Source organism: Squalius cephalus (assembly GCF_949319135.1).
Source record: "Squalius cephalus genome assembly, chromosome: 3".
NCBI lineage: Eukaryota > Metazoa > Chordata > Actinopteri > Cypriniformes > Leuciscidae > Squalius > Squalius cephalus.
Genome location: NC_137124.1, coordinates 38,999,829 through 39,026,893, shown reverse-complemented (window position 1 = coordinate 39,026,893; position 27,065 = coordinate 38,999,829). Strand labels below are relative to the sequence as shown.

General features: G+C 38.0%; 1 protein-coding gene across 2 annotated transcripts in view; it reads right to left on the bottom strand.

Annotated features, from left to right (window-relative positions):
• The window catches only part of sema4f (sema domain, immunoglobulin domain (Ig), transmembrane domain (TM) and short cytoplasmic domain, (semaphorin) 4F), a 72,232-nt gene extending 47,656 nt beyond the window's left edge, over window positions 1-24,576 (bottom strand). For both annotated transcript variants that reach the window (XM_079866304.1, XM_079866305.1), the window contains exon 1: window positions 23,854-24,576. In XM_079866304.1, the coding sequence (XP_079722430.1) occupies window positions 23,854-23,941 (88 nt within the window). In that variant the 5' untranslated portion in view covers window positions 23,942-24,576. The remainder of the gene's footprint in view (window positions 1-23,853) is intronic.
• Between the last annotated feature and the right edge of the window lie 2,489 nt (window positions 24,577-27,065).

Sequence of the window (27,065 nt, the reverse complement as noted above, 5' to 3'; positions counted from 1 at the left end):
GATTTGACTGAAGGTACCGCTGTCACAGTTCAAAGAGTCTTACACACCTACAGACCTCGAGAAGAGAAGAGAAGAGAAGAGAAGAGAAGAGAAGAGAAGAGAAGAGAAGAGAAGAGAAGAGAAGAGAAGAGAAGAGAAGAGAAGAGAAGAGAAGAGAAGAGACGAGACGAGACGAGACGAGACGAGACGAGACGAGACGAGACGAGACGAGAGAGATTGGCTTTTTAAAAGATGCTTATTAAAGAGAATGAGCTAGGGAGGTTATTAAAAGTCTTCAAAAACAATATTCAACTCAGGCTCAAAATAACATTAATCCCGGCCTTTGATGAGGCTCTTGAAATGGGTAATTCAGCATAAATAGACTCCACACGTCTTGTTAATGGCCTTTAATATGCAGAGCCGTTATAAGATGATTTCACTGCATGGCCGTAATGAAATAAGAGCTGCTTTGATTCTAATTCATTTTCCCTTCATTGGGTCAAAACAACATAGAGCACAGTTTTTATAGACTGTGACTAGCCAAGAGTGCATGTTCAATTTCTTAAATGAAGGGGAAACCTGATGAAGGGGATTATAGTGTTTTCTGTCTTTAATGCCAGTTTTTATGAACTAATTCACAGTTTGGGATAAAAGAACTATATAAAGTCACTGCAGAAGGCAAAAAAACACAGATACTTTACAATGACATCATATGTCAGAAACTGTTCTGAGTTTTTGTGTTTGCTGAGGAAGTGTTGGAAATCACATTAAAGTAGGGTCGGGATGATCGGCATTATCAGGTATCAGTTATATTTTTTTATTTATCATATCAAAGCATAAATTGTAGATGCTCATTTACCATGTTCTCAGATTTATATTACCTTTGCCATCATATAACGTTGATTTAAAGTTTATCTTTAAAGGAATAATTTGATTACCAACATTCTTCAAAATATCTAATTTTAAGTTTCACAGACAAAAGAAAATCATACTTTAGGTTTGGAATAATGTTTTTTTTTTTTTTTGGTGAACTATCCCTTTAAAAACAACAATTTAATAACATTGTTAAATGTATTCTTTAGCAAATCTCATAATGAATATATATTTTTAATACTGTATAATAATGCAATGCCTTAATTGACTTGGAGCATTTAAATATATTTCATATTTAGTGTTTTTTCTTGTTTTCTTCTTTACACAACATTATAGTATAGACTTTTTAGATCTGCTATTTATTATTAATATCAACTATTTAACAACAGAATAATTAGCAGCTTTTAATATTGGTGTATACTTACATTAAATCATTTATTAGTTCAGGATCATTATTATTTTTGGTCCATCCAAAAAATAAAAGCCAGAAAAGCCACAGCACAAAACTACGGCAGTTATGCAATGACGAGTTTATACACTTTTTAAAGGCTGAGGGACGAGAGTGCAAAAAAGAGGGAAAGATAAATAATTGAAATAGAGAGATGGTTTATTTCTAAATGGATGAATTCTCAGGTTCACAGGAGGTTGATGATGTAAGTGATGTAGATGGTCTTAATGAAAAGGACAGATGAATTTCTTCATGATTCCAACTGAGCAGTTGAGTTATTCTGAGATCTGAAAAGGTTGCGAGGAACACTTAAAAATTTAACATAATGGTCAACACATGAGAGATCACGGCACAGTGAATGTGAATGTGAAGAGGAGCAGATTTTAAAGAGTCTTTTCTTGTGGACACAAGCGGCTCGAGCCCAAGAGTTTTTCTAGGCACTAGGCAGGAACTTTAGGCCAGTGGAAAGGCTTAGCGTTATTACACTGCCTAAGCAGACACTTTATCAGCTAGAGCGAAATTATCATGCTCCACTAGAACAAGAGGTGTGCTTAAAAACATCCTGCCCTTGCAGCCATGATGACGCAGACCAAAACATCAAAGCTGGAGATAGCAAACAAGACTGTGAAATACATTTAGTAAACAATGATAAAATATATTAACCACATAGCAGCAGCAATGGAAAAACTTATTATGTACACTGGACTGTATAGGCCTACTGGAAAGTTTTTTTTTTGTTTCTTGTCAAATTGCATGATATCTTGAGGTTAAAAACTGCACACTATGCTTTTGGTGATGAACCAAGCCTAAACTCCCCTCACTTAAAGGGTACATAACATGCACAGTTTCACCTAATCTCATGTTAATCTTGAGTACCTATAGAGTAGTAGTGCATCCTTAATATCTCAAAAAAGTGTTTAGTTTTATTATATTTAGAAAAGAAAAATACAGCTTTCCGATTCTCTCCGGAAAAAGCCGAGGTCCTGGAGGCGGAGCTATAGAGTCAAGCGGTAGTTCTTGATTTCCAGCAAAAGACAGAAATCTGATCCAGTTGTACTTACATGAATGGGGTCTTTTATCACTGGGACCACTCCACGTTTTAATAGCAAACGATTTGCAAATCCAGCGTCGACCTGAGCCTTGTTAATAAAACATTCGTCACTGAAACGACCAGCACACACAACCGCACTTCCTACACTCCGTTGCTGCCCCGGAAAAACAAACTGCATCCACTGTTCCTGTAACACTGGGTTCTTTGGAAAGCTGAACACGGTAAGCTTTCCCTCACATCCAAATACACACTTTTTTGGAGACATTCTTGAACAAATCCTATGCAGCGCTGCCGATGATTTCCTGTTGAAGCGCGTTGATGTGCGCGGTCTCGCTCTCCTCTAGTCGACGTGCTCGCGGCCGCGCTTTTCCGAGAGAAATGCTCATATAAGGAGTTCCACTCTCATCTACGTCATTAGATCCACGATCTAAAAAAAACCAGCCGAAACTTGTACCAACCCGGAAGTAAGATTTTCAGCATAGAAATTCTCCGTTATTCGTCCAAAATATTTTTTTAAAACTTTGCCCATGTTTAGCATGAGAATCTATCTCTTTAACACTGTAAACAACTCTGAATACATGAAACACCATTGTACCCCCCCTTTAAGCGCACATCGTAAACAGAGAAACTTCAGAGGCTTAACAGCTGCATAAGTGTGTGTGCGTGTGTGTGTGTGTGTGTGTGTGTGTGTGTGTGTGCGCGTGTGTGTGTGTGTGTGTGTGTGTGTGTGAGGACGGGTGTTTTCTGGAATCCTTCCCATCGATCAATAAAGCTTTCCTTCCACTTAAAACCCTTGATCACATGACTCACTATTGTAGAGTATCCATCTAGAACAAGGGATTTGCAGGAAAAAATAGACAAACTGAGAGAGAACTTAAAAGTGAGAGTTAGAATGAGAGACAGAAACACTGACCATGTTATGCTCATGAAAATTCTGATTAATAGAATATTATCATATTCTAGTTATTTATGTTTCATGTAAACACATGACCCCCATTGCCATAACATGGATAAGCCAATAATATAATATCATTGTTTCTAGAAATTTGAAAAAGACTAGGATATGCCTGTGCCAATTAGAATTCTGTGTCACGTAAAGAGCTAGTTCAGAATATTGATTTCTAATCAAAAGAAAACATAAGTAAAACAAATTAATATACAGACAGGATAAAAAAAAAAAAACTCTTACATGTCCTACATATTGGATTTAATTGCACTCTTGTGTGCTATTATCGAGGACATGAATGAGAATTGTAAATAATTGTGAAGAATAACTAAAAATCAATTAAAATAAATGGCAAAAGAGAGCATCTCCAATACAGAACGTGCATTTCTTAGTTTATTCAGTACATGCTGATACCATATATTACGGTACATATATTAGGAATATTCCCATATAGGAATATTCCAGTTGCTGTACAGCAAGCACCTTTACACAAATAAAGGCTTAACCAGAACATAGACCTTAATCTAAAACTGTGTGTAAACATGGTCAACATTATCTCCAAAAATGGGCAAAACAACTGCATGATTCCAGAAGCATGTAAGGCCATGCACACAGTATACACTACAGTGTGTGTGTCTCTCTTTTTGCCAAGCTCCTAAGTAGTGTGGTGGATATTTATTTTTGAGATCTATAATTACAGTGCCCATAACCAACAGTGAACATTATAATATTCTCAGTAGGCAAAGAGCCAATAAAGCCAGTAGGTCTAAACTTACAGAGTAGGAGATGTGAGCTGGCCTGCAGGCGATGACATGACGGCATGGACTGCAGTAGCCCTCCCCCTCCCCCACAAATACAAGGCATTTCTCTCACAATTCATTACAATACACACAACACACACATGTCTATACTCTGACATGCATGCAGTGATGTTTTTCAGCCCATCCTGTTATCAATCTTATGTGACAAGCCATTATCTTACCACACACTTACATTCAAACAGAGACACAGAGAGCAAGAAACGCTGACAAAGCTCAACACAAACCACTCTCAGCAGATGTGTAGCACTGATTGAACTCACACCCCCTCTGACCTGCCCTATGCCGCCTGCATCCTTCCCATGTTTGTCCAGTCATTACACCTTCCATTTGCCCACAGCAAAATGCAAAAAGAAAAAAGACGTGCTTCCAAACCGCACTTACTAATGAAAGCACTACATATTCCATCAGCTAAAAGCCCAATACACACAACAATTCTCACATGAGCTACAGAACATCAATTTAGAGACATTTTGTGGGCAAAAAATGTCCATTGTCTATTGCCAGAACTGTAGTGATGTATGAAGCACAGCTTACACACAAGTCACTTTCAAACCAAACAGCTTTCTGTTGGTCAACGCAGCAAATTCACGTCTCCAACATGAACCCGTAGCGAAATCTGTGCTGGAAAATATTTTGCCTCATGCTAAATTCCTGATATCATGGAATCCTATTGGATTTCGGCTGCAAAAATTTGCCAAACAATGGTGTATGCAACCTTTACAGAAATATACCTTGGTCAGGGTAGCGCCATTTCACATTTTTGACAGGAATGACAATGAGGCTGAGGGATAGAAGTACAGTGCGTTTAATGGATTGTACCGTTGTTTAACAACATACCTGATGAAACGTCTTTCTGAAAAAACTTTCAGTAGACAGAAACTTCATGAAACAAAGTGATCTAGGACCTTTATACAGTGTGCCATTGTTTAAGTCTATCCCTCACAGCCTTGTTTTCATCAGTGTTTAATTCAATATGGTGTTTAACCTGACTAAGGTCTAAAGTGGAATAATGCTTTTCTTAAAAGGCAAGTATATATTTTTTGTTCTGTCCAGCATAATATTGTATATTAATGTAGTATGTACTATAAGTAATGCATTCGCCTGATTTTCAAGTTGAGCGCAAACCCGCCACCAATTCTAAAGATTTCATTGCTCATTTCAATCTCAAGTGCTGATCGCCTACACAACGCTGAAGCATATACTAACCCCTAACCCTAACCTAAACCCTAACCATAACCTAAGAATAGCTTTGGTAGCACATCTCAATATACAGCCTTACTGTTTGTCACGATCTGATCCTTTTCTGAGTTGTGAACTAAATTCATGAAATCTAAGCTTTTGTTGCCAGTGACTGTGACACATAACTGGACTGACACTATATTTATGCAGAAATGATACACTTCTCTTTTAAGATCTTATCTACAGCATATCTCCATAAGTGTTAGCATAAACATCAGCGGCTAGGTGTAAAAGATCTCTCCTTCCTCAGTGTACTGGTGTGCAGTGGCAAAGTAGAGTAAAAGGTTAGAAAGCATTTTCGTCAATGGCATCGGCTCACAAGGTGGTGGGTGGGAAGCCAGGGGTGGGCCTTCTTCCTTCCTGGCTGCCTGTCAGCACAATAACAGGGTTTCCCAAATACAACAACACTGCTGAGAAACTGCCACAGTTGAAACTTGGCGGTGTCAATAAGCGACACTAGATCTGCAGAAATCTGCAGAAACTTCAATGACAAGACAAGGCGATGAAGCCGTTGTGGGAAAAACTAATAAAGCATAGTAGTCACAGCAGTAATCGTTGTCACCTCCGCCATGTTTAAAGTTTATGGACTGCCCAACTCAAGATCTTGGCTATCAAAATAATCCCTGAGCTTCCTAGTGGTAAATACGACTTGAGAGGGCATTCACGTCCAATTTTTTAACTAGGAAACTCATATTTACGATAATTCCGATAGTTATCATATAATATATATATATATATATACCATATCATATACGTGAAGGCAGCATATACCCTTCAAATCATATTACTTTTAGAATGTCTTTACTTACTTTTTGAAGCTTGATCATTTTGTTGGAATAGACTGTCAATGGAGGGATAGAAATCGCTCAGGTTTCATTATTATGGGTTTGGAAAAAAACATGAGAGTAAGTAAATGATGACATTTTTCATTTTTGGGGTTACACTATTAGGGGTTAAGTAAATGTTCAAAAACTTGTATGGTCACTGCGTAAGATTTCACGTCTTGAAGGAATACATTTTGATATGTATTACTGATATATCAAACATTTTTCATATGCGCAGGTACTCTCGCCTAGTAAAATACAAATGCACATTTATGCACATTCATTTGATCTTCTTTTTCTGGTGTCATGTTTTGCCGTAAAACTGGTCAGTCAGGTTCAGTAACTTGTCTGCAGGCTTTTCATTCTTTATAATGAAAACAAGAAACACCCCCACGAGCAGAAGCCGACGGCATTCTCTAAGCCTTACACATCAAAGCTGAAAGACCAAATGTAAAGTTTTCTTTGCAGCGTGTAAGTTGTGGATTCTCCGTGCATTTCGTACTAGGGCGATGAAGACATTGTGTGCTAAAGGCAGATGCATAAATAATACCGTCTGTCTATGAGTATATGTGTGTTATATAACAAAGCAACACAGGTTGACCTTGAATAAGCACCCCTCCATGTGGACCAGGCATGAGAAGAGCGAAAGGACACAAGAGACACTATAAATGCTGGGAATGTAGGGTATAATCAAGGAATGATCAGTAATTCCATGACATTTGTCTGAGCCACACACGCACACAATTTTGTGCCACCTGCTGATTAAGATAAACAATGTTTTGCCAGCACACCCAGCTAACACAAGTCAGTCAGAAGATGAATCACATGACAGTACACACCTGTATCTATCCAAGAGGAGTCATTTGTGCTTTAACAGCACAGAGTTATTCAGCGATATTTCAAAATATGAAAAAGTATGACAGGAGCCCCCTACTCCCTCCTCTCAATGACTTTCCCTTTGGTCACAGTACTGCCTGATCGGAGCAGTCCATTTACAGGAAAAGCAAGGGGTCTGTGGGTATTTATGCCTGATATGGTCCAGTCATAAAGGCCAGGTGGAGGCTGAATTCACCCTTTTTTTGTATTCATACTGGGCTGGTCGTAGTACCCAAGGGCAGCCAGGATTACTGCCAGCCCAGTGCTAATGTCCCTATGCTTTTGTGTACCAACGGAAAGTACAATCATTCACATTCAGCCTCTTTCTTTCAGCATCTCACTTTGTCTTTTTCTTTCAATAAAGCTTTGAAAGTGAGGATCAGAAGCTTAAAAAAAAGACACCGTCTTCAGCAGTTATTTCTAGATGTAAATTTATTACAGGAAATTACTTGTTTTGTTTCAATTGCTGATATGAATTTTATCTTGGTTATTATACATCTATGTAACTATATATACACAGACTAGAAAGGAAGCCACGTCAGGTTTTCTGTAGAAATACCCTATTTGCAGGTATATGTCAGCATGATTAATTCATTCTACCAGCGAAAGTCTCCAATAACGGGGATTTCTGAAATAAGAGAACGAGTAGTTTTCATTTGGTTATATGATCTCAGCATGTCAGCCAGTATGAACAGGAGCCAAATGGCTTTTTCCATCACTAATACGACTTTTTATGTTTATTTTATATATAATATTGTGAAATATTATTGTCTATTTTAATATATTTAAAATTGTATTAATATATTGATAAATTTCCTGTGATGACAAAGCTGAATCCAGTCTTCAGTGTCACATGGTCCTTCAGAAATATACTGTAAATATGCAGAATTGGTGCTCGAGAAACTTTCCTTATTATTATCAATGTTGAAAACAGTTTTTCAGGATTCTCTGATAAATGATGAAAGTCCAAAACAGCATTTATTTGAAATAGAATATTTGAAATAAATCATTTTTTGTAACAGTGTAAAAGTCTTTGTCACTTTTTATCAAATGCATGTAAAAGTAATGTATTTCCCCTAATAACATCTCACTGACACCAAACCTGAACGGTAGTTTGTTTCATTTTAAACACATTCCTATGCATAAGTACTATGCATTTCTTTAAGGGTAAAGCGAGGAATGAGGAAACAAAAATGAGGAAACAATTAGTGAGTGCAAAACTATAGTTATCAAAGTTTTGATGTACTTAATAACTGTCTCTCTCTCTCTCATCCGCCTTCTGTTTACTCCATGGGCGTATTAGACTCCCCTTTCTCATTTTTGGCCTGCCCTCTTCAAGATGAACAGTAATCCTTCAGTCTGGTTGCTAATCTTCTTTACCCTCCAAAAGCATGATAACCCAATGACCCAAACCTTAATCACCTGATCCCTACTGTAATTACATGATGAGGGGTGTTGGTGGTCTCGGCCCCTCTGCCCTCCACACACACACACACACACACACACACACACACACACACACACACACACACACACACGTGAACGGGTAAAACAGAGATTAAACTTCTGTTGTAGAAACTGGCAAGATCCAGGATTCTAACAGAACCAATGAGGGATGAGCAGCTTATAATACACAATACATCTGTTTGGCAAATATGATATTATATTTCACCAGCGGAAGATATTTATGTACACAAACCTTTAATATACATTTCAGTAATATAAGAATCCACAAAATTAGAGTTCAGGTCCTATTGTGATGGGAAAACTGAGATAACTAAAAAATAAAGAAGTGTATGTCTCAGTGTTTTGTGTGTGTGTGTGTGTGTGTGTGTGTGTGTGTGTGTGTGTGTGTGTGTGTGTGTGTGTGTGTGTGTGTGTGTGTGTGTGTGTGTGTGTGTGTATGCGTGTGTGTGTGTGTGTGTGTGTGTGTGTGTATGCGTGTGTGTGTGTATGCGTGTGTGTGTGTGTGTGTGTGTGTGTGTGTGTGTGTGTGTGTGTGTGTGTGTGCAGAGCAGTTCACACCCATAGTCTCTTTATGACAAGATTAATGACAGTGAGGTAATCGCTATTTTGTTTGTAGGAGGGAAGCATTATTCAAGTTTACAGTGCTTCGTTTATTTCACTTCATGTGTTTATTTGTTAGCTTAAAACTCAAGACCGACTAGGGTTTTAATGGCTGATATCAAGAGCACCGGGTGACTGATGGCAGATGTAATGCCAACATAGCACATTTTAAGAATTACAAATGAGTCATATAACTGTTAAAATCAAATAAACACGTATTTTACACAGTATTTATAAGAGAATATCTATATTATGCCCTGACAAGACTTAGCTCAAGTACACTACTGTTCAGAAGTTTGGGGTCAGTAAGATTTTTTTATGTTGTTGAAAGACTCACCACGACTTTGTTTAATAGATAATTAATTGGCCGGGCCTATACTTAGGTCTATCACTATTCAAGACAACTCAATAAACCAAAAACAATGGTGGGCTCATTTAGGAACCAAGGCCAAACTGCAGAGTGACCTAGAAATGCTCTAAGTGGCATCTATATGTGTGTGTGTGTGAATGTTTATATACTCAGCAGCAGTCAGTTTTACACTTTAGCCGCGTTCCTGTTTGCTCTTTATCACACACTGATATTGTGGAGCCAAAAGCTCACTTCCACTACTAACAATGGTGCACAAACACACTCACACTGTGGCATTGTTTGGAGGTCGCATTAATCTCTATCACACACTCTAATCCAAGGAACACAAGCTTTTTCTCCAGTTTAACTGCTGTAATCACATTTAAAGGCCCTGTTCAAAAATATTTGCTCTTGAGCGGAATGTGTGTTCATTTACTCATCCATTAATTATTAATGATCATCTAAATGAAGGAATGCCAGCGATCCTGTTTAGATCCTGTTTTCCTCCTGCAGGTCTTTCTTTTTGCTCTTATTCTCTCTCTGAAAGACCTCTTGAGGGGAGAAAACTTCACATCAGTGTGTGTCTCTCTGTCGCTGTGGAGCATGAATAGATGCTCTTTCAGTGCAACACACACACACACACACACACACACACAAACAAACACACACACAGCGAATAAATTTATCAGCAGTGCACTGACTTTCCCACTTAGTGTCCTTGGACATAACAATGGTACACATCTGACAGCACAGACATAGTTGAGATAAACGCATTAACCACGGACCAACATCTGACCTCTCTCTCTTTTACCGTCCCTCTCTTCTTCTATCAGGCCTCATTCACTCTCTCCATGTCTTGCATTTCTCCTTCAAATGCCATTGCTGTAGTTTTTGTGTGTGTCATCAAGGTAGGATGTAATGAATAAACTCTTCAGGGTTATTAAATGATTTTGTCCATATACACACCCTTTAAACACTAAGAAATATTTATGCACGTCACACATACAGGTAGACCAGAAAAATGCTGGTTTTCATCTGGTTTTTCTACATTGACACTGAAAATGAAACCAATTTCATGCACATTCATGTGTCATCATATGTGTACATGGAAAACTTGTGTAAGGGAGACCAGGGATAGTTGTCCCACTTTTCACTTCAGTAAATATTTCTCAGAGCGGGTTCATTTCTGAAACTGAATTTTTGCATAAACACAGACCTTAAAGTTCAAATAGGTATTTAAAATAAAAGTAAACATTTCCAGGTAATTTCCAGGTTATTACTCAGGACAAAAGATGCAGTTCACTGAACAAATATTAAACTTTTGTGACAGCAGAAAAACAATTATGATGCACAAAAAGATGCCTGGAAATCCAAAGAGTCACATAACGAATGTAATGGAGCGGATTAGAAAGGGACCGCAATTTTTCAAACCTTACTCTAAAATACTTTGCGAACATTTCAAAACCGAGATACGTACAGAAACATCATTTTAAAAAAGAATACTATGCAGTATTACTAAGTTCATAAATATTATACACTAAATAAATATTATATATTGTATAATTATAATTATTATTAATATATTATATAATTATGAAATATCTAAATATTATATTGTTTAAAATGATAACATTTTAAACAATTTGTTTAAAATTTGACACTTAAAGCTGCAGTCCATAGCTTTTTTGTGTTCAACATGTACACAATTTATATTTATAAGCGAGTACATCATGAATCCATTTTTCCAAACCGTGTTTTTGTCTTATTCTGAATCATAAAGGTACACCTATAATAAGTGTTTATATTCAGACTATTTTAGACCGGTACGGGTCACACCACTGCGAAGTAGCCCAGTACCTGCGTGACTAGACATAAACAGAGAGAAGTAGCACCGGCTACAATGTTCTTCAGCAAGACGCATGCATTTCTGTTTATTAACTGCTAGAGCGACAAAAGTTACGGACTGCAGCTTTAAAAAAATCCCCTTTCATTTCCTTTCAGTTTAAGGATAAGTTCGCCAATTTTAAACCAGTTTTGTATTGTTACAATGTCAGTGGTATAATAAACAAAGTCTTTTTTCAGCATTTTTGTATCCCCACCCTTGGACAGTTGGATCAACAGAGGGGTAGCGGCAAAATTGGGCAACGCCAAAGTCCATTTTGGGTATCGAAGTTTTTGGCTAAATCGAACGCCACAGCCCTTTTTCTCGGTTTTCTCTAGTCATGTAGCAAATTTATTAAAAGTCAGTCTTGGCAGCGGTGAATTACCCCTTAAAAAATTGCCCCTTAAATTCATTCCTAATTGTATTGTGTTCACATGTTTACTCAACAGCTGTATAGATGCTGAGCAAAGATCTATACATCAAAATATGATGATATTGAGATTTTAGTTTGGAGGGTAAAATTGACCAAAACAATTATAATTTATGTGGGTTTTGACCAATGTAACATACAAAAACCTTCTCAAAGTTATTATGTGACAACTAGCCCTAGTGTCCCCTATTTTAAAGTTGTGTGGTATTAATTAATTTTTTTTACAATATGAAAAAAAAAAAAAAACTAAATTCTTGCTCCTTTGCTCTTTCTCAAACATGTGGGTCATATGTAAACAAGCAAACAAAAAAATCAAGCAAACAAGCTGTGCTACATTTCAGAGTCTATATTTATAACACATAAACAAACAAACAAGCACAGAAACAAATCTCAGCTGACTGTTGTCAGGCATGGTTGCCTGGTACCTCTGGACATGAGCTCGTACTGAGAGCCCTCAAGACTAATGAGAGAGAGAGAGAGAGAAAGAGAGAGAGAGAGAGAGAGAGAGAGAGAGAGAGAGAGAGAGAGAGAGAGAGAGAGAGAGAGAGAGAGAGAGAATGATGCAAAACACAGCTGCCTGTGTCCACTATCAACACAGCCTTTGAAACTCTACATGTAAAACAAACACAATTGTCTGCATTCAGTCATTTCGAACAGCACTATATATGGTCAAAACTCTAATATGCTTTAGTGGCTAAAATAAAACTGCACTGTTTAAAATGTTTGCAGACAATACAGTCAAATTTTTACCTGGTTTATTTTAGACTCTCTACGTTACTGTACATCTTTAGAGTGACATCATCACAGTTTATACACCACTGCTCAACTTTACAAAGTCTAGACCGCACATGCTTATGGACACCCAGTATACATCTGTAAATTGATCTGCTATATATTTATAAACTGATGCTATCGACCTCTGTCTCTGTGTGGATATGGTGTGTTCTGGTTTCAGTCCATTAGCATGTGGTTTAATGTTTATTGAACGAATGTTACTTTGTGTCAGTTAATGTCCTTGCAATGTGATGAGGACACAAACGTTGAAGGGGGTCACTCACTTTATTAATATTAGGCAAACATGGTTTTCAACTACAATTCCTGAAAGTGTCATGTTTACAGAGTCATGTTCAAAGACTGTAACAATGCTACACATCAATTAGCTAACGGTAAGTTACCTTACTATATCTACAATGAAAAAACAGGTCTTTTCAGATCACCTACTACTTTTGCCAAGGTTTCGAAATGCCCATCTGATGGACACTTTACTATCGCAATGGCAGCGTGATGGATACAGTACATCCGGATTTCATTCATACTATACACATTCATACTTTATAGAGCATACTTTATAACAGTCATAAAGTAAGTTCCTCATCAAATGTAGTACCTACTCAGACAGTATGCGATTTTAGATGCAGCCATAATTCTCCATTTGGTTGAATTATGCTTCAACTTACATGGGGAGGTCGACTAGAGAAACAGGTCAACTAAACCAACGGGTGCTTTTTACAGAAAGGTCTAACTGGAACAATGTATGATTATATAAAAACACACCTACACTCTCAGACTAAGAGTGTTTGCAAAGCTGCTTATATCTGATCTTTTGTCTTGGATGTCCTATGGATATTATATTTTTATGAAGCCTGATACTATTCATGTCAATGCGTACAAAAAGTTATATCCAACATGCCTTTTCTCTTTGGCAGAAGGTGAGATCTAAAACAATTTCCTGCTGTAAAAGAACATCCTGAATGCACTTCCTTTCTTCGAAAGACCCGATAAAAGAGACTGCGATAGAGAGAGTGAGTTGTATAACTTATCTCCCTTGGACAAATGCTTTTGAGTGTTTGGTGCATTTAAATTTAGATGTCTATAGTGACGTTTTTCTTGAATTTACAAATTACAGAACCTTCAAGCTTCTGTTATGCAAATCTAAAGCTAACAAAATGACTAACCAGCCAGCACAGACCGTCTGACTGAAACACTGAACCAGTGTCAAACCAGGACAGACAAAAACAGGCTGTTGAAAATGTGTAACAGGTGGTTTATGGGATGAGTCATTGAAAGCTCCATTAAATAAAATAGGTCTGTGTGATGATAAAAGAAGAAATGAGGCGAAAATCCAATGAATCAGTAAGAGCTTTAAACTGTAGCCAGGAAAACAATGCATTATTTAGTGACCTACATGTTGACTGGGATATTTGACTGTGAACATTAATGCAGAATCGAAGGCACACCCATGCAAACCAACTGAATTTTCTCTGTGATGCATTGCTAGTTTCCCCTTCCATCAAAACTGAGAGTGACTGAAATCAAAATCACACTCTTAATCTCTCAGATAACGGTCTGTCTGTGTGCAATTCTTGAAGACAAGTCTACATCACATTTTCCCGCCAAATTAAAGGAAAATTTAAAATACAATTTTGCAGAAACAAAATAAAGAAAATATAATTAAAATAGTTCACACTGTGATATTATACTCTGCAATGCATCATTACTACACTAAAAGTTTGGGCTCTGTAAGAGTTAGAAATGTTTTTGAAAAAGTGTTTAATGTTCACAAAGGCAGAATTTATTCAATAAAAAACACAGCACAAATAATATTGTGAAAAAATATTACAATTATACATTTAAAATAACAATTTAAAATAAATTATATATTTAATTTTCAGCATATAAATATAACTTTTAGCAGCCATTACCAGATGAACAGTAAGAGAACAGCATTTATTTATAATAGATTTTTTTTGTATCAGTGTAAAAAGTATTTACTGTCACTTTTGATCCATTTGCTGAATAAAAGTATTTATATATATATATATATATATATATATATACACACATATATATGTATATATATATATATTGCATACATTAAATTAAGTAATAATACTTAAAAAATATTTTTTTTTTTTTCATGTTACAAAAATTCTGATTAATGAATAAGATTGTTTTGTATTACAGTAATGAGAATTATCATGAAAATAGTGTCACAAGAAAAAAAGAAAAAATCTTAATGGTCCTAAAAATAGGCTTGCTTACTTAATATAATTTCATATTCTTTCTCTTGAATTTGGGGTGAAATATGTTCTTGACACATGAAAGAATGTTTGGTCAAAGATTGTGTATCACACTGAGACAGACCCCTCTGATGCAATCCTATTAGTGGATAATACACAACACCGAACTTAGCTTATGGTGACACTCTCATTCTTCTCCGTTACACTCATCTGCCTCACCCCTCCATTCTGTTTTCTCTCTGTGTTCTTTAACTCCAGTCACTCTCATCATATCACAAAGCTTTCAGCCAGGTTAATATTTTCACTCAGTTAAGTCGAAGCATGAGATCAAAGGCTGTGTGAGCTTTTAGAGTTTCATCCTCTTTCTATGCGTCTCGCAATCATGCCGACTCAGAACCCCTTTTACGTTACAAAAACATAACACTTGAATTATCATAATGGAACAAGGCAATAATGATTTTCTACTAGGCTGCTGCTTTTACCAAAACCAGAGGAACACATGCACCAGAGGGTAGAGAGAGAGAGAGAGAGAGAGAGAGAGAGAGAGAGAGAGAGAGAGAGAGAGAGAGAGAGAGAGAGAGAGAGAGAGAGAGAGAGAGAGAGAGCAGGAAACATACACACGCAGCTTCCTGTAACACTCTTTCCTTGCCCTGCTTGGCTTTATTCCAAATCATTTCAATTTGTGAAAGAATCTCTCCAGAGAGACATGCATCAAAATAATTTCTTTGTCTGAGATTTATTCTTGCTCGCTCGAAAGAGATAATTCAACCTTTTAGCTTGATGAGAAAGAGAGAAAGAGGGTGGCATCTGTTGCACAGCCACCCGAAACATATGCAAAAAATCATTCCGCATCTTTTTCTCATTTCCCTTATATTGCAGCCACCACACAGAAGCTCGGGCTGCGTCTGGACTTCCCAGCATCCACTTCTCCCCATATGACCACGACGGGGAGTCTTTAGTGCTTTTCTTTGCGCTCTGATCAGATCTCAGGCTCAGGGTTGGAAGGGCTGGTCCTAGATCGGCGTAAACAGGCAACCTGCAACGAGACCAGTCGGGGAAAACCTCCATTTGACAAATTAACCTTCCTCAGTGTTTCACAAGCCATCCTGTTTTAATTACCACCTCCAGTGGCCAATTAGAGGCCAGCAATAAAGAAAGGGATGAAAGAGAGAAGGGCATGGGTTTTACATCTTCTACCTTCACCTCCACAGAACAATCAGTGATTTCCATTAGTCAGGCTTTTTCTGATTGAAACAGGGGAGGGTCGTATACATGTTTGTGTGTGTATGTGTGTGTGTGTGTGTATGCGTGTAGAGAGAACTCCAGTCTTCCTTTGTTCTCTCAAGGCTGCATCCTGCCATTAAGGGTTTGAATAGGTTTGCTGGGTTTCCTCGCTGGCACAGTCATGGTTGGAGCAGACCCGAAAAATAACACTGCCAACACTGCTTCCAAAGTGTCGCTGTATGGTTACCAGAGTGATCCTTCAACGTAAGCCTTTTTTAAAAAGTTATGTTTTCAACTGAGACCTATAAACCTCTATAGCGTTGGAGCCTGCCGAATACAGAGACGAATACTATTCCACAATTTAGGAGCAAGTACTGTAAAAGCTCGTTCACCCTTTGACTTCTTCATTGAACGAGGGAAAGCCAGCAACATTTGATCCGACGATCTCAACGTCCTAGCCTATGTATAGAGTCCTAAAAGGTTACTGATATAAATTAGTTCAATATAGTACGATAAAGCAATAATAAGTCATGGTAAACCATGGCTTGACAGAGCTTATTACTTTTATAAAACGGTTACTACATTTAGCTGTCAAGGTTTCATAAAATAAGAGCAACAAAAATGTAATAATGTATTGATGATAAAATTCTTCCGCCAAGCAATGTGGCTCTTTACCAATGTTTAAGAGAATGATTGCAAAGCAACACATAGACAGAGTAATACAGATGTAATGAAGTCACATGTGTGTGTTTATAGAGTATTTTATTACAGCTCCAATGTAGCTCAGTCAATCATAATCAAGGATATAGATTCAGCAGTAGCATGGCATAAAGTTAAAAAGCACTGGCATAAAGTTAAAAAGATTGATCCCAGGATTTTAAGAATTTATATCAAATTGTTCAAATGAACATTGTGATTAATCATAAGAAAAAAATGTTTTACTCAGCCCTAGTAATACCACACTTCTCCTCAACACGCTGCATGTACCTTTGTTTTTTGTCCATAGTAGAAACAGGAGGCACAAAGAAAGTAAAGTCTAATGGGTTTTAGTGGGAGTAGTGAGTGCTCGACTAAAGAAAAAAAGGTGGTGAAAAAGTATCAGTGTGCCAGAGAGTGCATCACACAACCAAAAGAAAGGGCAGACATTCAGAACTAACTCAATAATATCTAAGAGCAGATCAATGCACACATATTCCTTGAACTGTGTTCATGTCCCATCTTTCCCTCAGATCAATACTTTCCAATCAGTGCAGAGCTCAGCAGCTCTCGACTGTCCCCTCCCGCTGACCCACAGCACCTTCTTCATCCATCATGACAGCTTATCACATATTCATGAGCTGAGTCAGTAACTGGCCAATGAAAGCAGGTCATTAAATGTGTTCCACTGACAAATATACAAGACTATCATTCTAAGGGATCAGTAAGAATTTGTTTTAAAGAAGCAAGGATGCATTAAATGTATTAAAAGTGACAGAAGAGACATTTGTAAAGTTACAAAAGATTTATTTTTCAAATACATGCTGTTCTTTTGAACTTTCTATTTATCAAAGAATCCTCAGGGGAAAAGCAAATCCATTGCAAATGGAAATCCATTTGTTCTTGGTGTCAGAAGTAGCGTGAGTGCTTGAAGTACATCAGAAACAGAACGGAGCATCAGTTTACTGTCGGGAATTTGTCGCGTTGTGTCGTGCCGCATCCAGTGTAGACAGCATCAAAGATTATAATGGGTTCTAGTGCTTTTGTCACGTCGCATTGCTCGCGTCTGGTGTAGACACAGTGTAAGGGTGTGTTCACACTTGTAGTTTGATTCTTTTGGTCCAGACCAATTTATTCATTAAGTCCTGATTCGCTTAGCATTCACACTCATTTTTAACACCGAACCTAAATATACAAAACAAACAAAAAAACTGCTTTTATGGCATATACTTTGCAATGGCAACTTGAAACTTACTGAACATCCAAAACAATGCTGTGTGCTGGGCTAAGTGTGCTAGTTGTATGTACATATGATGGTATTTTTGTCAGCTGAGAACTTGCAAAGAGTTTATAAAATGTATAAAGGAGTCAAAACAGTGGCAGGAATTCCTCCGTTACACGCAAATGAAGATCTTCTGCAATGAGATGTTACCGATGCCTGTACCATATACTGTAATAGGCAACATCACTTCTATGGTCAGAAAAAACAGGCATGCTTGAGCATTCTGTGCTTTTTCGAGTATCTGTCCGCTTGTTTGGTGTGCACCAGGGTTCGGATGGCAGCGTTCACACTTATCCAAACGCACTGCACTAACAGAGCAATCTCACCAGAGTTCGTTTAAATCTAACCAAACCTGCCAAGTGGGAACCCACCCTAAGAGTTTAATGCAAAGACCGCAACCGAACTGCATATTTGTACCAGACGGATCCAGGCTGAGGAAAACAGATAGACACTCATTAAAATAAGCACATGAAACATTTAATGAGACACAGAGAGCTGTTTCCTACCACCCTGCAGTGTGAGTTTTATTGAGGGTGCAGCAGTCTTAACTCAGCTCTTCTAGCGAAGGTTTCCACAGTAGGGACCATCACACCTCCCCCAAAGGGAGCACACACATACAGTAGTGTGTGTATATGTCACACTTCACTACAGAAACAGGTCATTACATCTCCAGGTGTGGCACAAAGAAGCTCAAAGGTCTGCTAATATAAACATCCAGTAGCTGCATTATTGCACAGCCTTGGGGTGGATAAAATCAAATCAGTTATTCCTCTAAAGCAATTTGACTATTTTATTATAAGCAATAAAATAAAATATAAAAATTAAGCAATAATGTCGACTGCTGCATCATAATACAAAGCACACCAATGACCTCAACATTGTTAACTGTGTTCTTTTGCTTGGTTGATAGTTGTTCCAGGACCAACAAGGATTTTGATCCAGTACCATGCCCTACTTAGTGAAATCCCGGTAAGCTTATAGGAGTCCGTGAGCACTGAGCACATACTGATGATGAGTCAGAACACTGCATTACTGTCCACTCATCCTCAGTTGGGGACAAATGACTGGGTATGTGTGCCAGAGATCAGAGGGTGTGTGAGTGGCTGGTAGAGACATCTGTCTTTGTATTTCTGATATATCAAGTCTTAAGATCTACTTGGAGCCTCCTGCAACACAAAACACTTTTGAAGCAGAAAGTTGATCTGATTGTTAAGCTTGAGCACTAATGGATTGGAAGAACTATATGATGGCGTGCCGTGTGTCTTATTGGGTGTGAGCCTTTGTGTAGGATATGTACGTCAGCGCATTTAATAAAAGGCACTGGAGCAGAGAGCAAAATATGACAATAATGAGCAAACAATGTAGGCCTATTTAAAAGCAAAAATGAGCATTCGAGAGCTTTTACAGTCCTATTCATATTAGTTTAAAGGTGCATTCAGTAGTTCAATGGATTGCTGTTGTTTGTGTACTTAAGTACTGATACCACAACGGTGTTAGGCACTGCACTGCCATCTATGACATGTATCTGCGTGATCGTCTTTTATGTAAATTAAACTGAGAGAGAGGTTTATTTTTTGTCTTTGTCAGTCTTTCTGTCTTCTGGCTTCAGAACTTTTCTGCTTCTTCATGGCATAGAGGTACTGATTCTCCCGTTGTCACTAGTAAAGCAAGACAATGGTAATGGTCTTAACCTCACGTATGAGCAAATCCATTTCCTCACTAGAGAAGCGTTCAGTTTTTCCGCTTGCAAATTCTGCCATGTAAATAGCGAATCCGCCATGGTGCGAGCTGGCTTTTAAAGGGAATGGGAGATGAGACTCTGATTGGTTGAAACACACCCATTACTCATTAAGAGAAAAGGGACAACCCTTTTAGACCATGCGCTGGGCGCCGACCATTTTTCCCGTCGTTAAACTAGCAAAAGTGGATTCGGACACACCCTAAGTGCACTTGCGCTGTGCGCTTTAGACCATGCACTTAGATTGTTAAAATAGGGCCTAATAAGTGTGTCTAATCTCTAATTGTCAATTTTTTTTGTTTTCAAATCACCAACCTACAATACACTACTATTGTATCTACACAGGAAGCAGCTAATGAGCGTGAAGATTTTCTCCACATGATGAAACACATTGAGGGGGGTGACCCTCACCATACATACTCTTTACAAAAACACAATTTATTTCTTGTGTATGTGTAAAACTTTTTTAAATTTGCACCAAACTATGCACCTTTAACTAAAGACTATGAAAGCTATAACACTATTAAATATGAATTTAGAGTAAGATAAAGATGAATATCGAAAAAATAATGAAATTCTGAATAAATACTTTATTCAGGTTTTACTGAAAGAGTAAAAAAAAAAACACTCCATAATTTTTGTTTAGTTATATGCACACAGGCATGCATCAAATATGGCTTCACTGTTCATTCCATTTCTTCATCATTACAATCTACACCAGGTCTGTATTACAGAGTCAAGCAGACAGACGGCAAACAGACTGACATGCCGAATTGGCTCTCTCAGAGACGGATTTAGCGTCCCAGTCTGAGAATCGTTTGGGACAAGGACAAGGCTGTGGATTTGTGTTCTCTTGGCTTGGTCGTTAGGTAATCTGTCTGATCATTAATCAGTTCATAGTCATTTTGTAACATGGATCAAATAAATGAGACTGAGAGGAAGCTTGTAAGAGAAAAACAAGAAAGCTTATGCAAAGCTCATATCCTTAAACAGACTAGACAATCTATTCACAAATGCAGCACGACCTTTGACATTTGACCCAAGCTGTCTGCCACACTGGTCTTACCCTCCAACGCCAGGAAGGACCTTTATTAGACCTTGTGTACTGTTAGCCTGCTGTGCTGTTTCTATTAAGTTTGCATAAATATACCCTTGAAAAGAGATAATCTAATCAACACTGCACTTTAAAGTGTTTCTAAAGACAAGAAATTAAGTTAGAGGGATTCCCAAGAGAGCCCCTTCTCAGACAGATAAATTGTGCACCTTGTGTTAAAGAAAACATTTGGTATATTTATGGGGGACTATGCAAAAGGTTCAAGAATTTGCAAAATGCAGGACACAAACTGTTCACACAGAGTCAAATTGTTATCCAACAATTTGAATACAGCTCTCATCAGCGTGCTTACGTTAGCTATGACATTTAACACAAAAAACCCCATTGCCGCTCTGTTAGGAATGCAGCACAAAACGTCTGTGAGGTTTTCTGCTGATGCACAGAAGCCCATAACGCTGTAGGAGTGAGCTGTGAGAAGAATGCAAAAGTCATGACCATGTGTAGGTGGAAGAGAAATATCTGAAACCAACGCACAAGATTCACCTTATTAAACCTGTCTACTTATATATTCCTTTATTTATTACTGCTGTTCCTCCATGTTTCCTAATGCATTCCATTTCATGTTTCAAACTACTGCTCTGAGGTTTGTTTTGAGAATCCTTTTCTACAAACGACAAGAAGCCAGCATGAATCTGCTAATTCCATGTCACCAAACAACCAGCCCTGAACGTTTAAATAGAAATCCTGAATTCTACAAATTGCTCACCATTGTATATAAAGCATGTTTCCAAAACAGGAGATTTTGATCAGTCAGGCTTCACAACATCACGTTTAACGTGTGAAACGGTGACCATTGTGTTTGAGTTCCTAATCATTGTCATGTGAGTAGAATTAGAAACACCACTATTCGAGGGTACCCATATGAGCCAAGGATTTACTCAGGCAAAGAGGTCATGCACATGGACTGCACTGGAGTATAACACATTTTGATTATCACAGGAGTTAAGATAAGTATTATGATCATGGCTACCCATATCACTCTGTCCACAGTAGCTACAAAGACATAAGAGACTAAAAAGATAAAAAATGTTCTATCTGCAGCTCACCGTATGATATATTTCATACAACAGTTCTCTAATTTAAAGGGTTAGTTCACCCAAAAATCATTTACTCACCCTAAAGCCATCTTAGGTGTATATGACTTTCTTCTTTCAGACAAACACAATCAGAGTTATATTAAAATCCTGGCTCTTCCCAGCATTAGCCTATAATGGGAACTGAGATTTTGCCCAAAAAGGCAAATCCATCCATTATAAAAGTAATCAATACGGTTCCGGGGGTTTATAAAGGCCTTCTAAAGTGAAGTGATGCGTTTTTGTAAGAAAAATATCCATAATTATAACTTTAGAAACTGTATTCACTAGCTTTCAGTAACGTCCATCCACGCATTCACGAGAGAGTTGAGTTCCGGCGTATGATGTAGGACTTATAGCGTAAGCTTAGGTGAGAATAGACGCCTCTCGCTATTCAAACAAATAGGGCTGGGCAACAAACTCAAGCTCGTCCGACATATCTCTTTAAAAATTATTGTTTTAGACTTCTAATTCGTGACCATTGTTTTTTGCTTATCCTCTGCACTTCTGTGTTCGTCAATATGTAATGCGTCGGGTCAGAGTTCACTCTTCGGCCGGAACTTGACTCGCGTACGGCCGTTATTTTTATGATAGATGGATGTCCTTTTTGGGCTTCAAAATCTCAGTTACTATTCACTCCTATTATAAAGCTTGGAAGACCCAGGAGATTTTTTAATATAACTCTGATTGTGTTTGGCTGAAAGAAGTAAGTCACATACACCTAAGATGGCTTGAGGGTAAGTAATTTGTGGGATAGTTTTCATTTTTGGGTGAACTAACCCTTTAATGGGTCAAATGAAGTTTCTGATATTTAGTATAACATCACTCGGCTTGCCTGTGTGGCATTCCCAAAATGTTGTGATGTTTGGATATTCAATACAACAGCCCAATTGCAAGTGTAAGAAACCCTTTTTGCATAAGATACTAAAATTACATTAAACTGTCAGAAATAACGGTAACTATGGACAGAATATGCTTGATGAAAAAAAGTTCTCTAAAGCAGACTTCCACAGTGTAGTTTAGTGTCATTTGTAGTGTGTCGGTGAGTGGACTTTCTGTTCAAAGAGTGCTCAGGTGAGGAGGGATGATGAGTTGGGTGCTTTAGTGTTTTCAAGTAGCTAAATCTTCCGTTCCTCAGAGTGGCATTTCACATAATTTCAGCACCAGCATGCTTATGGAAAGCCCAAATCACTGTCTAGTACCTATGCATTATGCAGTCTGCCCAAAACTGTCAACTGCTGTTTCATAGTGGCCTACATTTAAATGAGCAGGTCTGACTGCATCTGCTGAGTGAGAGAGTATCGGCAAGATAAAGTTAAACAAGCGAGTGAAAACATCATTCACTATCACAAATTCAGAAAAAAACAGTGTTGGAGGGAACATGACTGTGCCCAGGAATGATTTGTCTCACACACTGTATTTCTCCCTTGAAACTGGGCTTTATGACATTTTCTAGCCTATTTACATTTTATTTATCTATCAATCAATAGGCTACGTGAATCATTAGGACTAGTGAAGCATAGAGCCACTGAAGATGCATAAAGCTTACGATTAGACATAAACACGCGCGTGCGCGCGCACACACACACACACACACACACAAATAATGCTGAATCGACAACTGCCACAAATTAAAATATACCGCTGATGTGTTTTATGTCTATGGTTATTTTTTTCCATAGCTTCCATGTGTGCGCGCGCGCACAGGTTGTCACCTGCCTCCCGCCTATTACATTCACACGACTTTTCGTTGCCTTGGAAAATGCAAAAGCTAACACACACCAAAAGTGTCAAATAACACTTTAAATATTTGAGTTTTAAACCAGCTTTTTATGTGAGTACTTCTTTGCGTTTCAAACATTTCAAAGAGAGATGTGATGTCATTCTAATAGCTATTATTTCCTGCATCAACTGAACTCACCTCCATGGCTGTTGATAGTGGCGCTCCAGGATGAGATCGTGTAACACAGCAACACAGTTAAAGCAAACAGACCAGTAACTGACTTCATGTTCCAACAACAGGAACCGCTCTTCTACTAGTTCGGAGACAGTCCTCTATTTCGAGTCTCAGCTCCAGGTCATTATAACGAGAAAGATTGCAGATTTGGCTACGCAGTTTAAAAGGATTAACCAATTAATATGTAAAATATGGATGCTATTTTAACTAAACTAATTTTAAGTCAGCATATTCTTGCTGTCCGCAACAGAACAGAAATTCAAAACGTCCACGATGTTCTTTTTCTTTGAGTCTCGAAATAATCACCAGCACAATTCAGCGCATCGCATAATATGAGTAGAAACAAAATCCGCTTGCTTCCGAGAAAATGTTCAACTTTCCCTAAGTTTAATCCGATGTTAAATACATTCGCTGTCTGAAGCTTGAAGCAGAAGAAGCGCGTGAAGCCTGGCGTCTAAATCCTCCAGCACTGGCTTGAACACAAATTCAATTGTCCCGTATGATCACCGGATATTCCCGTCCGGGTAAATGATATCTGAATATCCAATGTGGGATTCCAAAAACATATACAGCATAGAGCTAAATGTATCCGCCAGAGAAACAAAACTATAAGCGTGAATTCGCTTTCCAGCCGTCTCAGTAATCTCTAATAGGCAACACAGGCTTCAGTCAAGTCCTTTCAGTGCCCCGCCCCATTGCCTACGTCACAACAGGTAAAGCGTCTCGAGTTCAAAGGAATCGCAAGGAATTTGTAGAAATACTTGAGAAACGAATATTGAATGTAGGCTGATGCCCTCAGAAGTATGTTAGCGTATAAAATGATGAAATCATCAAATTTCAAACAGAAATTAATTTAATACAATTATTTAAAAAATGTGTTGGCGATTTAATCGGCAGCATAAAAATGCAATTCAATGTTCTTATATAGCCTATTGAAAAGAAAAAAAGTAGAAAAAAAGTGATATAGGCTTAGCCTATTTCATGCATACGTTCTTTATAAAATAGCCCATTGATTCACTTAAAATAAAATTCGTGCAGGAATCGGACTACAAAATGGAACCGATTCTATATAAGATATAACTCTGAGCCTCGTCAAAATCTCTAGCTCAGTCAGTAGCCTAATTCTTATAATTAGATCATTAATTCTTTCCGTTTATATTCATTCTATTAAAATAATTGAAAATGAAAACAAACCATAAAAAAAATTACCACTCTCAATTAGAGATAGGCCTAAATGGCATGAGGAGCTGTCATATTTCTATTAGGCTGTCTATGATTAATGCAAGTTGCGACGGGAACGTGAACGTGCATGAGAAGGGCATAGAGGGAGTGCTTTGATAAATCTACTCTTATTCCCGACAAAAGCACGGGGGAGGGCGGATTTGCGCAGGCCACGACCCGCTGTCCATCTGCCTCTCTGTAATCCGCGCAAGAACAACGACATCTGAGGGCTTCAGCACTCTCTGGATTTCATGGGGCAGCAGGACAAAGGCCAGCGAAGCTAAGAGGCGGCGAGCGGTCAAAGGTGAAGGAGGAACAAGTTGAAGATAAAGGTTTGTTGAGGCAATAAGTTGAGCAACATACAGGTTCTTTACTGAAAAACAAATCATACTCGATGATTGCCGTTTGTTTGAACGATTGTTTCGGCATTATGTGCAAGTGTCATAATACGCAGTATTTTTTTGGCTATAGGCCTGTTGACACTCCTCACGACGCCCCCCTCTGGACAGGTGAGCATCCTGTTTTACAGGATAAGTGTGCATGATTTTTATTTTTATTTTTTCTTTAATTAAAGGAAAAATTTGGTAACATTACTTTAATTGGTAATCATTTCAAATGTCTTTTCTTTGTTCACTTTCCGTCCTGTTAGTATTTGTAATATCTTTTGAATTTAAAAGGCGGCCAGGCGGGTCATTAATGACATTATCCTCCATAGTGACATCAGTTTTGGGTGATAAAACAGCACAAATATGCCAAGTAGTTATTACCAGTTCTGTTCTATACAATTATAGAAATGTGAATGTTAATAAAAGTTAAAAAATCAAAATTAACTTGCCATTAACAATGGCTATACTATTCATTCCAGTTTTCTTGCTATTGCGTAAATAATCTATAATTCACTACTCTGCCTGTATTATGTTATTAAACTCTCATATAGGCTATAGCTGAACATGAGTTTCACTCAACCTTACTGAACTCCAAAAACTCTTTTATGGACCAAACAAAAGAACAGAAGTAGGCATAGGTGAATTCCTGGAGGCCAAAATGTGCTGCGTGCTTTTAATAACTGTTCCCATATCATCTTCCCATGCCTTCATCATCACAGATTATATACAACAACTGATCTCTGTTCAGCTTCTAAGGTCTTTTATTGAAAGGTCATTTATAGAAAGACCAATCAGCTATGGCATGTTGAAAAGACCTTAAAGGGATTGTCATGGAACTTATCTGGTGGAGGACATTATTATTCTTCCCCTGAGCTGAGCGAGTAACACACAGTGTGGGGCCTGAACCCTTGAAGTGAGGTCTCGCTGTCCCCTGAGCATGAAGAAAGAAGTGTCGCAGTTTACATAGAGACCCCAACAGAGACCTCAGATTGGGAGATATCTAAAGGGTCACATCCACAATGTAATATCTTAATGGGGGGAAGTGGAGGAATTATGTGTGTGTACAGAATGTGTGTATGTGGTTCAGGTAGCACCAGGTATACCATACATATTATACAAAATGTCCAAAATCTTTGGCCTTGTGGGGACATTTTTTGGTCCCCATGAGGAAAACAGCTTATAAATCATATGTGATGGGTAGGTTTAAGGGTAGAATATACTATTTGTACAGTATAAAAATCGTTATGTCTATGGTGTGTGTGTGTGTGTGTGTGTGTGTGTGTGTGTGTGTGTGTGTGTGTGTGTGTGTGTGTGTGTGTGTGTGTGTGAAAGGAGTTCACTTTTAAAATAAATAAAAATATTTGTCACAATCAATGGATGTGTGCAAGAATTTATGGCATAAAATCAGACTGAATGAATTGCTTTGTGATCAGTTAAATGGAAAGCATTTAGCAAGCTCTTTAATTATGTGTCTGCTAGTCCCCATCAGTCCCGGACTGTGAGATGACCTTGCAGGAAAACATAAACAGGCACAGCTATGGACAAACAGTTCAAACAGGGCAAACAGTG